The 12512-nt window shown below is 37.3% G+C and overlaps 1 protein-coding gene across 1 annotated transcript in view; it reads right to left on the bottom strand.

Annotated features, from left to right (window-relative positions):
• LOC139738791 (testin-like) overlaps positions 1-12512 on the bottom strand; it is a 269128-nt gene that overhangs the window by 57154 nt on the left and 199462 nt on the right. The window contains exons 4-5 of the mRNA XM_071649430.1: positions 11355-11591; positions 9935-10153 (exon numbers count right to left, since the gene is read on the bottom strand). Of these exons, the coding sequence (XP_071505531.1) occupies positions 9935-10153; positions 11355-11591 (456 nt within the window). The remainder of the gene's footprint in view (positions 1-9934; positions 10154-11354; positions 11592-12512) is intronic.

Genomic DNA, 12512 nt, shown 5'->3' with positions numbered 1-12512 from the left:
TTGCACAGAAGAAGGATCAAACATGTAATAGTACTGAAAATGCTTGCAAGAGAAAATGATGGATAAACATTATATCCTTACATGTACCTTGTATTCCATTGGGTTATACTAAGGAGCTTCCAAAAGTTCCTTGGTTATACTGTACATTGCTTGACCCTGGATGTATTTACAAGTTAAAGCCTCACTCATTGGATGTGATCAGTTACCAGTGTAACTCTGACTTACACCTGCTACAAACTGTGACATCAATCTACTGCTACTTGAAAGATTTGAAGGTGTGACTTTACATGGATGGGTTGGCTGAGTATGAGATTGCAACATCATTAGAAGAGAGGGGTGTAAGACCCACTTGATATTGATGTCATTAACATACCTGACCCCTTTAACACAAATACCTGTTCATTACAAGTGATGACCACCAGCAAAATAGGTTTGTACCATTTTATGTTTGTAGCACCATGTCTTATAGCTTTTACTTTTACTTTGATGATGAAGAAAAAATATGACTGACCATAACAATTAGTTCTGGGATAATGCCAGTCTTCAGATTGTAGATAAACATCCATGCCATACAGTGATATATGGTCTGGAAATGCACAATGCTTTACTGATTGTCTTTATGAGTTACAGTATGAAACAAAGAAATGCTGCAATTTGAGCAACTAAATAGTACAGCCACCCTACAGAGTGAGGATATGTTTCAGCCTTGACCCTAGGGAAAACTTCAAAAGCCTTGCAACAAAATACTGCACACAGTCATCAAGGAGCTATAAGAGAAGTTTTACACTTTGATTATGTCAGCAAGATCTCCACAATATTGAGACACTAAATTTCAAAAGAAAAGACAAATGACACTAAATATTCTGCACAACTTTATGTCAGTGTAAAATCAACCAATGAAAATGGTAGAAGTATCAATATACTTGGACTAAAAGTCAGAAAGTTATGAAAATATACTACATTTGATGTTTTCATGAAATAATGATTCTGTTGCAATCATATATGTAATTTGATTGATTCTGATGTCTTAAGGAAATGTAATAATAAAATAGTTTGCCAGCCTATTATTTTTCTAAAACAGGTATATGACAGATACATCAAAAATGGTAACAGGTTTGCAAACGACTCTTTACAAGAAGACTTAAAACACTACCTTCTTTCCACAATAAATGTTTGAATGTCTAAATTCTACCCCATCTCAACTGCAGGATTTGCTTCTCAAGGACAAATCTCCACCAGTTGAATAATCCCATTTTCCTTCTCCTCACACATGATAAACTATCATCATTTTGTCAATTGTGAATAAAGTGTGTCTTACATGGCAGTGATAAATCACAGCAAGGTTGTTCACAGTCTTGGGCACACATGGGTACCAGTGTTTGCTGGTGTAGATCATACCACCACAGCCCCTGAGCTTTGAATTTCAATTAAGTGATCTGCCATATAGTTGATAGTTGTGATCCCACCATGACATTGTAAAGGATATCCTGTGGATACTTTACTCTCAGGCAACTACTTAAAGCGAGGAGTCAGATGACTAGCTCTCAAAGGGTCAGCTGGTCTTTGATGACATGAGTCAAGAGCTGATGGTGAGTATAATGACACCAGAGGACAAACTTCATCCCAGCCTGTGGTCAACTGATGCCACTCTATCACTTCCTCTTCCACAGTCTTTCTTCTTTAATAAGGTAATACAGTCTGATTTTCTCAAAGGCAGTAATGGGCCCCTTCATCACTAAATAAACTTAACTGAAGCACATACATTCAGTTTGCTCTGTGCCCTGGTTAAGATTATGGACATCAAGATCAGTAAAACCTCTTCTCCAGTTCTGTGGTTCCAAACTGGAGAGGGGGAGAGGGAGTAGGGGGAGGCTATCTTACTGATCGGCTACAGTGGTTACATCTATTCCTTTGCTACACTGAGAACCCTCTGTAACATTGCTTTCAAGATGCTATGTACAGATGTCATCACTTGCAGTTTGCTTTTTGAATGTGTAACGTGTACTTTACATATCGCTACCATAAACTGAAATCACAAGCTCTGTAATACTTTTCTTGCCATCACATTTACAGTTTCATTGTGTATCTGAAATTGATGAATATGTATCTATGTGGCTGTGGATGGGATGTTTTAATGGTACAAATTTCGCACTACAATAAATGCATCCAGGGTGTGACAGGACTAAACGTATAAAGTGGACAGTGATTAAACGTATAAAGTGGACAGTGATTAAAAGTTTGTTTTGTGGTTCATTCACTTGTTGACAGTAGAAAAGTAAGGCAGAAAGAGAGAAAAGATATTTGGTAAAGTATCCTCACATTTCTGTCACCCTACTCTAGGTCCTCAGATCTGTAGGATACATTTCTCTGAGTAAAATGTGTCTTTTCAGTCAGTCCCTTACTTTAATTATACAAAAAGAAGACTGGGTAGAGGACTGGTCGTATCAAATTACGTGAATTACTGATCACTTTTTTTGTAATTTGTTCCCTGTTCAGTACTCCTAGCTACCCCTATGTGCATTATCTCCACATCCTAGGGGGTAGTCATTATCTGCTTGCAAGGGTTAGGTCAAAATAGTTTCATATGAAGTTCTGTCATTCTGCAAGATTATTTTGTCAGCCTCTTTTTTCCTTGAATTGGCGCTAAATGACTTACAACATTTTGGGATGCTGCATGAATCTGGTAAACACTAGGGCCTAATTTAGCGATGCTTTATGATTTTTTTTTTCTTGCATCACAAAGTCTAAACTCCTCACACTTTAAAGACTCACCAAGAAGAGATGACAAGAACCTGTTCAAGTACATCCACTTTGGTCCAGAATATCTGTCCCTGTTGCTAGGACCTTGTCAAACTTCTCAGCTCCACAGTGTTAATCAGACAGACAAAGTGCAGGGGTCTACGACTCGACACAGCAACCAGACTTGAGACGTGTGTAGGCTGGTTGGCTGGCTGGTCAGACAACTCAAGTTTCAGTTTCCAGCTCACATTTTCTCTACATCCTGGCTTGATACACCAGAGTTTTTTGCACACCAAACTCTTCTCCTTCAGTCCTTTGGTAAAAGCCATCCTGCAGCTGTATATTCCACCAACCTTCTCCACAGACTGTCACGAAAGCAGTGTCGTGTGCAAAGGAGACAAGCAGGAAGGAGTGCAGTGTCAAGCCAGAGTCTGTCCTAGGGGCTGACAGTTAGTCTCTACCTCTAGTCTCTTTCCTCACTTGTTCCATAGAAAACATGTTTCACAATATAGAGTTAGGCTGTATCAGCTAGGTGAATATTCCTAACTCTGCAGTGTATGTAAAAGTTATTGGCACCAATTTTATATTTCTTTTTGTTATATGCAATCATAAACGATCTACTTTAAAGATATGTGATGGGAAAGAATATTACTTTCTGTAAATAGAACATGAACATGGAAGGACCAGCCTAAATATACACTTGTAATATTGTCTGTCATGTAGGCATGGCTTTAAAAAGTCACTATGAAGATGAAAGGAAGAATATTGGTAGATGGCCTGACCCAAGTCATTGATCTTTACTTGGCTAGCCCCACCCTGGTATGAGGGTGATTTTCTTTCCTATATCAGACTAAACCACCAGTTTTCCAAAAGCCTGAATAAATCCTAATCTTTTTCTAAGTCTCTGTAACACTAACAACAACAAAGTTGTGGCAACATTTTCAGATCCTGACCCCCCCCCCCCCCTTTGACTGTCATTTTGACACGTGCTACATGGTAAATTAATTATCATGATTTAAATAGTTATTGAACAAAACAGTGCAGGTGTTTGAGGGTGGGGTAGCTCACTGAATGAAAACTGGTGAACCACAAATTTTACACCTGATCCCAAATACATTTTTTTTCCACAGATGATATTAATGAGGAAACTTAGATAGTATTAAAAAGTGGCTATGATGCTGATACTAATGATAATGATGATGACAGGATGACAACAGAGATGGAATTTATGTCACTTCTTCAGTGTCCTCATTGTTGCAGCTATATTGGATTTTGAAGAAGTTCAAAGTAAACTGGATTTGACAGACGTGATGAGAGGGAAGGGTGCTGATGACGTCAGAGAAGCAAGTAGAGGAGACAAGTAGGCAGTGTTTATAAGCAGGGCCTAGGGACCTAGAGGTGAAGAGAAGAAGCCCTACCAATGATGAATAATTGATGCCTTATTAACCTTCATTTAAAGAGTCTATCGTAATCACAAATCTATGACTAGCACATTACTCTGAAGAGTTTGTTTGGCCCTGAACCCAATGATGGTAACCCTTGACAATGCCTGCTTAATAGCTCTAAATGAGATATTGTAAATGTCAACATTTTTGAACGATCAATTTTTCGTGTTGAGCGGCTCAAAAACTTATTCGGGGGTTCTTAAATTTGTACAACCCATTCATAATGTGCACAGAAAATTGTGAAGATATCTTTGTGGGTTTTAGAATTCATACTAGCCAGGAGTAGCATGAATAACACGAAAATTAATGTCCTGCAAAAATTTCTGCATTTACAATAATGGTAAAAGCAATGCATGTGAGCCCATGGAGTGATGTGGACACTCAGATTTTCACTTTGCTCATGACTTCAAGAAGTTTAAGATATTCCACTGGGCTGTGTAGTCATTTCACATGCTGTTTGTTAATGAGATATATATAAATACCTTGAACTACTTATTTGGCAAACTAAGCTTTGCACAATGTTTAAGATGTACAAGCCCATACAGAAAAGTAAATCAAGACATATTAATATCTAGCAAGAAAGCCCTTGATTTCATTTCAACTTTGCATGTAAATGTATGAAAGACATTATATAGAGGAGTAAACCTATATGGGTGTGCCGTTACACACAAAAAGATATCAATTTCAATTCACATCTTTTGCACAAAACCTTCATTATCTAAGTAAGCTATGAAACTAGACAACAATGGCTGAGGCCTATCAGGTTAACATATCCGATTTGGCTTAACAGTTTTGTAAATGTAGCACTTGTAAACCACATGCAGACAGACAGAGAGAATTTAACATGATTCTGCTCAATACAACACACAACCATTCCAGCTGTAATGATCAGTAGGCTTTACAGGCTTTACTAAAATCCAAAGACAAGAATACTAAGATGTGGTTTGTCTATACAATCCTTTCCCAAACTACACTGTTAGTATATAGCATCCTTTTGAAATAATCTGAAAAGCTTATTTGATACAAAAAAAAAAAATAAAAAAAAAAATATATATATATATATATATATATATATATATATATATATATAATAATGATAATAATAATGGTAGCTAAAATCTTAAAAAGAAAATGACAGTATCCTGCTATACATTCTTTTATAAGTATTCAGATGACAAGTTCAATTTTGTGTTCCCATTTCAAATATGAATGTATATACTTCAGCCAGTGGTACATAATGCAGTTAATTTGTTTGTTGCCCTCAGGGAGCAGAGAATGCTACCAGTAAGAGGATGTCTGTAAGCCAATCACCAGGCCCTTCATGGCATATCCTGCCTTAACAGACTTGAAGAGAAGAGCATATCCCAAGTTTCACTGATACACAAGCCTGAGACATATCACACCAATCATACATTCCCCCTTGTGGTTGATTCTCTCAAGAGTAACCATGCCTTTTTACAAATGCTCTGCAGTTGAGTGATAAGAAATATATGACGTAGCACACTTCATCTATTAGACACTGCATTAGTCCTTTACCAGTAAGAGGTTAACTTCCTTGTCCATAGAAAAACCAGACAATAAAGACACATGCAGTCCAGAAAAACATGTTAAATTTGAATATAGTAAAGGTATGAATGCAGCAGTACTGCAGTACAGTAGTTTTGATGATCATGTGATAGAGATGCACCTTTCATACAAACTTTCACTGGTTTTGTTCTTGACATGTGTACCTGATTTTACCTCTAGTGATATATTCCCCTCTTGCCTCCATTATTTCATTTTATTTCATTCCACTCAACAGTTTCCATGACAGTGAGCATCATTTACTTTTTGAAAAAAAGAAAAGAACTGCACATTGTCTTTCAGTGCAGATGCAAGTGAGAGTTTTCTATTTGAGACTGCTTCTTAATACTTGATTGTAATCAACCCATCCATATGCCATTGCACCTGTGCACTGAGTCAATGAAGTAAACTTAGCATGCCTTGGAATGAGACCAGTGTGTTAGCACAGTGTGTCACAAGAGTAGACTGGCCTACTTCACAGGGGGCTATCAATTGCTGCTAATGGAGTTGAATATGTTTCAAAAGGGTTTGCTGGAAGTTTGTAGTTGTCAACCTTTTGGCAGCTCCATGTGCGAAGAGAAGTAAGGATAGTACAGGTAGTTCTCAAATGGATAAAATTGTTCATTTCATTTGATCATTGTAGCATGTTGAATTATAAGAACTGCTCTGCAGCATGGAAATCATCATACTGTGGATATATCACATGGTAGTGTCTTGTCTATCATTATGGTTTTATCTATTTTTTTCTCTTTTTGATACTTAACATACAAACTTATCACTTATTGAAACTTTACATCTAATCATAATTGGCAAGGTGGGACTATTTTCTTCAGACTATTAACCTATTAACTATGGGAGTTTGTATGAAATAATAACATCTGAATGGTTTGGAGAGAATTCAATCTTCTGGCTCTTAAATTGTTTTTTTTTTTTTGTAGCTCTCAAGTAAGAAAGGCAGAACTAAGATCTTCATAACAAATGAATGCTTACACACTTATATACACTCGAAGGCTATAAAGTACACGATGATACCAGTACTTTATTGGTCATACGAGATCAATACAATGAATTCCGTTTTGTCCAAGAAGAGCATGTGGTACCTTGACTGGTTTGCTGACATACATTGTAAAACATTCTACTTTATGACTGAAAACTCTCATATGTCTGTCTACATCTCCAGTTATGTGACAGTTTCATCAAATTTAGGCTATCAGTTGTAACACAGCATGATGTATGCCCTCACTGAGTATAGTGTATAGAGAACATCGATGATAACTGTCTATCAGATTGTACACTATGGCAGCAAGGGGTCTGGCACCAATGATGTGGAGTGTAGATACCTTAATAAATCATTCCACATTCCACATCCCAACAGTGTAATAAAAACAGTTTTGAAAGCACACAGCTGTGTCATAACCAAGCAGATGTCTACACCCTGGAAACACCTTGCCACTACACCAGCTGAGGAAATGGTTCACACTTGAATACACCTCTACATTACATCAATAAATGAGAATGTGACTATGTCATTTCAGTGACAGAGAAAAGGGGAGAAATTCTATGACCACGTGCCATTGAATTCAATCATACACTACCATTTGTTTCACATGATGTGCTTTAAAAATCCATGTCAAGACACATATAGTATATAACCACAAAGTCACAAAGCAGATACTGTATAATTTGTTATATTGTGTATCAGGAGATCACAGATATCTTCTAGTTTGCTCTTGTGATTTGATGCTTAGACTATCATAAGTGCACTAATTTCATACAAAAGCATGTGGCCATATCTTTGCATGTTGTTGAATTTGCAACCCAACAGTGATTTGCGAAATTTCCTAAAATTAAGCCCTCGCAAAAATAACACCTATTACACTATTCAGAAACCTGGATGTCTCATGTATTCTGACCACAGAAGTATTCATATGCTCCCTCAAAAAAGAAGAAAATCAATGATTATTGCAGTCATTGGACAGTGACTCTTGTATCTTATCTTCCTTTCAGCTGACACACACACACACCTTAGTATTCACAATGAATTATTCCTCATATAGCAGGGCAACTAATGTGGCTGACAAAAGTTGATAAAATAATATTTTCAAAATTGGAAAAGACACAGAAAAAATACTACTAACAGCAGTGTAAAAGGGGCTCAAACATCACATGATGTACCACACTTTAGGAATTTTGCTCCCTATGACACAGAAATATACTCCTGACAGCAATGTAAAAGGGGCTCAACTGTCACATGATGAAACACACTTTAGGATATTTTCCCCATAACACCTCTCATCTTTTAACACCTCTAACTACATCTTGAGTGAATGCTCAATTAGCAGCTACTCCATGGAGGGGTGATGTTGGGATGCTCTAATAATAGTGAAGCAAGGAGTGATGTAGTCTGACGTAGCCTCATCCCACATGGGAAGGAGAGGTGTTTGTCAGGTGATCCAATCTACACACACTGGCTGAAGCAAGATGGAAAACACCCTAAGAAGGTTTCTGGTCTAAGGGACTTGGGGAATACCCAGCTGTCAGTAGAGGAAACCAAAAGATGCAACTAGGCATGTGATTTGGCTAAAATTGGTGGAGTTATTTAAATATTGACTCCTGAGTGTCAGCTAATAACAAAATGCTAATGTAAATAATATCCAAGAGAGGAAAGGGAGTCACAAATCAGTAAAGTTGCAGCATTGAAAACTAACTAAAAAAAGAAAAGAAAATGAAAGACAGTTTCTCTACTAAATGGTTAGTTGAGCAACATCTTTGATTATATTATAAACAAATTCTGAAAATCATTACGGTTATATCTGCTTAAATACCCTTAAAATGGGGAGAAGTCAAATTCCGATATGATTTTCCATACGGGAAAAATAGATCTGTAATATGGTTGTGAACTGTCTCTCCTCAAACCTAATACAGGTCTATTCCCTTCCATAGTACACATGTGCAATGATGCCTTTTTCATTTAATCTTGTAGGAGACACAATATCTTTTTTCTCACTTGTTTTTCTGACCCTTTGTTTCCCATGACTATACAGGGATCATTCTGAACAATTGAAAATTCTTTTGACCTCTACTGAGAAACACCACAGGCTCATTATACCATTAAATCTCCAGTAAGATGATTCCTCTGTATTATTCTGGTAGATCTGTCATCTTTATTGGTTTCATATGCATAGAAACTGATCATGTAATGTTCACAAGATATGGTGATGTACGAGGGAGATAGTTCATCTAACATCTATTAAGCAAGTTTCCCTTTCTATTTTTGTTGTTGTTGATGAATGATGGTTTCTGTATAGATTTGCTATCTATAAATATCATGTGCATTAAAAAAAATTCTAATTGCTCGAATAAACTCACTTAACATTTAACATGCATCGTGAAAACTTTTGACATCTCTCTTTATTAATTGCTACTGGAATTTACATAAAGGATGATGCAGGTACCTTGGACGGGTAGCACCGAGACTGAGAGAAATGTTACTCCACGGCACAGCCTCCGCTAAACTATGGCAGACTACTGACACAAGAGGGCAGCATACCACAATCTATTCCACACAACATACAGGTACTGTCATGCTACTAAACTGTTTGGGCAGTAGGTATATGCCTATATAAGAATGCAACACTGCATCTGAACAAATGAAGGGGTCGTCTGGCTGCCAGTCCAAGTTTTCTTCATCAACCTCACTGTTATATATCATAACTAACCACAGACTTTGTCTCCACATACTTACAGGACAGGTCCTGCATCCCCTGTGATTGTTAGAGACTTACACTCAATGTAAAAGTGTCAAAGACTAGATCAATATCTCAACAAAGATTATCTATAACTTACTGCATACAAAAATGCATGTACCTACAACAAGTAAATGTTATCCAACATCAGATTTCAATCTTTTTTAATGTGACAAATCCTGGAAACAAATAAGACAATGAGATTTTCCTATTGTTCAAACACCAAAGTCGTTCTTAGTGTGAACATCATGGTTGGATTCTGCTACATTGAGGAAAATGGTTTATGAGGGATATGCTACTGCTGAATGTACATGATCAAACCTCAAGCTTCATGTTGTCAGCATGAACTTACCATGCCATCCAAATGAATTCTCTCATAATGACACTTTGATATACATGATGCAGAAAATGGTCTTCACAGAAACATCAGTATAAACTCACCTCGTCACATGAGGCACATCTGGGCATGATGAGTTCTGCGTAGTGTCTTTCGCAGTAGATCTGTCCTTCCCGGTAGAAGTAGCTGTTGTCTACCAATAGCTCCTCACAGGTGTTACAGGTGAAGCAGAAGGGATGCCAGCAGCATGACTCATCCTCCATCTTGTCCACAAAGATACCAATCTCTCCAGCCTCAATCTCCCCTCCACACTTGAAGCATTCCTAAATTAAAAAAAAAAATCTACACTGACCAATTCCGTTCAGTTCAATCTTTCCCATGATGGAGTGGAACACATTAACTCATATCATTCCCAGAATGAGATAAAAAATAGTTTGTGCACATTTTGTGGTAACTGGTGGTGACAAGGTTAAGTATCAGGTCACAGAAAGCTACAATACAAGTATACAGTCAACCTAAGAATCATCAGCTTTCAGGAGGCCATCTTTGGTATGAGTCTTTAACTTTGGTATAAATCTTTATTTTTGGCATGACTCTCCCTCTTCCGTATGATTCTTGCAAAATTAAGACAATATGAAATGACTTGTGTAATGATCAGATAACCTGTAAAGCTTATTTGAAAAAAAAAAATCCAGAAAGTGATCACAGTAAAAGAGACCTTGCATTTTCAGATAGAATATCAATATCAGTATTATCATAATTCCAAGAGAATTCCACCTCTCTTTTTGCAAATGAATCCCTCTGAATACTTAGTTGATAAAACCCCCATTCCATATAACAGACACCCTTGGGCGACCACCACCAACAGACCCAAAATTGGTAAGATCCCTCAGCAGTCTCCAAGACTTAATAAAAATAGTGCCTGTGTGCAATGGCTCTCAAAAAATTTGGGAGATCATTGAAAGACTGTATAGTAGTTTTCCAGCAAAGTTCTCAGAGATCTCTGATAGAACTTGAAGACTGCTGTATGTTCATGAAGAGACCAATAAGATAATTAAGAGATCACTGAAAGATCATCTGAGATACTCCCTGAGATCTTCGAGAGATTGATCCATATCTCTGACAGACTAGTCTTTCAATGATCCCTCAATGATCTCTCTGTGATCTCTGTGTGATCTTCTCCAAAATGTGGCAATTCATGAGACTATCAAAAAATGATTGAAAGACTATTAAGTGCACCTTGATAGATCCCTGAAAGACCACTGAAAGACTAATTTCTTGAAACACAGCTGAAAGACTATTATGAACCATTTCAAACATTTTTGGATACCATGGAGAACACAAAGTTCACTATGAGATCATGGAAGTCCTCAGAGATGATTGAAAAGTTCACTAAAAGATCATTGAAAGATCTATCAATTTTTACGGTTTTCGGAAGTTCTTCCCTTTGTGGAATGGAGGTAAAAGACATTGGTGTGTATATGACTCACTGACTGTTTGACAAACATGAACAAACATTCTCACCATGTCCTGAGGCAAATAGTCTTTGACCTTCCCAACGCCAAAGGCCGTCTCATCTCGGAGTTCCAGGAACTGACTGAAGCTATCATTGGAGGCAGCCTCTCCAAGGAAATGACAGTACTCTTCAGAGACATCCTTCTTTGGAATCTGGATGATCAGCTGACGGTCACGGTACTTCTCACCAGGGGTGTGCAGTCTAGGAATTTGGTTGTTTGGTAACGAGTTCATGAATTCCTCTATCTGTGGAGCAAAGGATTCCATATTCATTCAACCTGACTATCCATGTATACTCTAAATTGTCTGCAATTTTAAGTATGTATGTTCTTGTAATACAGGTCAAGTGGGAAGGAACAAGAAAATGAAATGCGATCCTACATCACCAAACCCACCATACAGTAGATTATTACATGGGTCAACTTTCCTGCAGGCCTCAAGCTATACATTCAGGGCCTTGGGTGTTTTCTGGTAGAGTGATCATATCACTATCTAATTTCAAAGTTCTGAAGCACGAGAGTAAGTGTTGAGTAGTGATTTCTGGACCAGTGGCAGATCTAGAGGGGGGCGCAACCGGCGCGAGCCCCCCTTTTTTTGTTAAAAACAAAAGAAATAAAAAGAAAACTAGAAATGTCGCTACGGCGACTGATGCCTCCGCCATAATGCATGATTCTCCCAATAGGTGTATAGTACAATGTCTTCACAATGTGTGATGACAGTTTCACATAACTGGCAAAATATCGAAATAACAGGTTTATCAGAAATATCTTGAATGTTCACTTTCCACGAACTGGGTTTGCTATAATTGTCTATTAAAGAGTACAGGTACACATATTTGGGGAATTGAAAATTTTTACTTGACTTCTGACCGACCTTATTATAAGTTTATGCATTAAGTATAATTTTCAAGGTATGAAGAAAGAGTGTAATTACAGTACAAAATATATCTTTTTTTTTCATTTAAACCTAACCTTTGACCCTTAACCTTTGACCTTTGACCTTCTGGCTGGAAACTTCCAAGAGAATCTCCATTAAGTAATACATGTACATATATTAAATTTTAAAACTAATAATGCAATTATTGCATATACTAGTATATGAGGGAAATAGTAACATTTTGAGGAGTTGACCTTGACCTTTGACCCCTGACTATTGACCCATGACCCC

Source organism: Diadema antillarum, unplaced genomic scaffold (genome assembly GCF_040938485.1).
Source record: "Diadema antillarum isolate AM-2024a unplaced genomic scaffold, OU_Dant_1.0 seq00000768_RagTag, whole genome shotgun sequence".
Taxonomy (NCBI): Eukaryota; Metazoa; Echinodermata; class Echinoidea; order Diadematoida; family Diadematidae; genus Diadema; species Diadema antillarum.
This window is presented reverse-complemented; position numbering and strand designations above follow the sequence as displayed.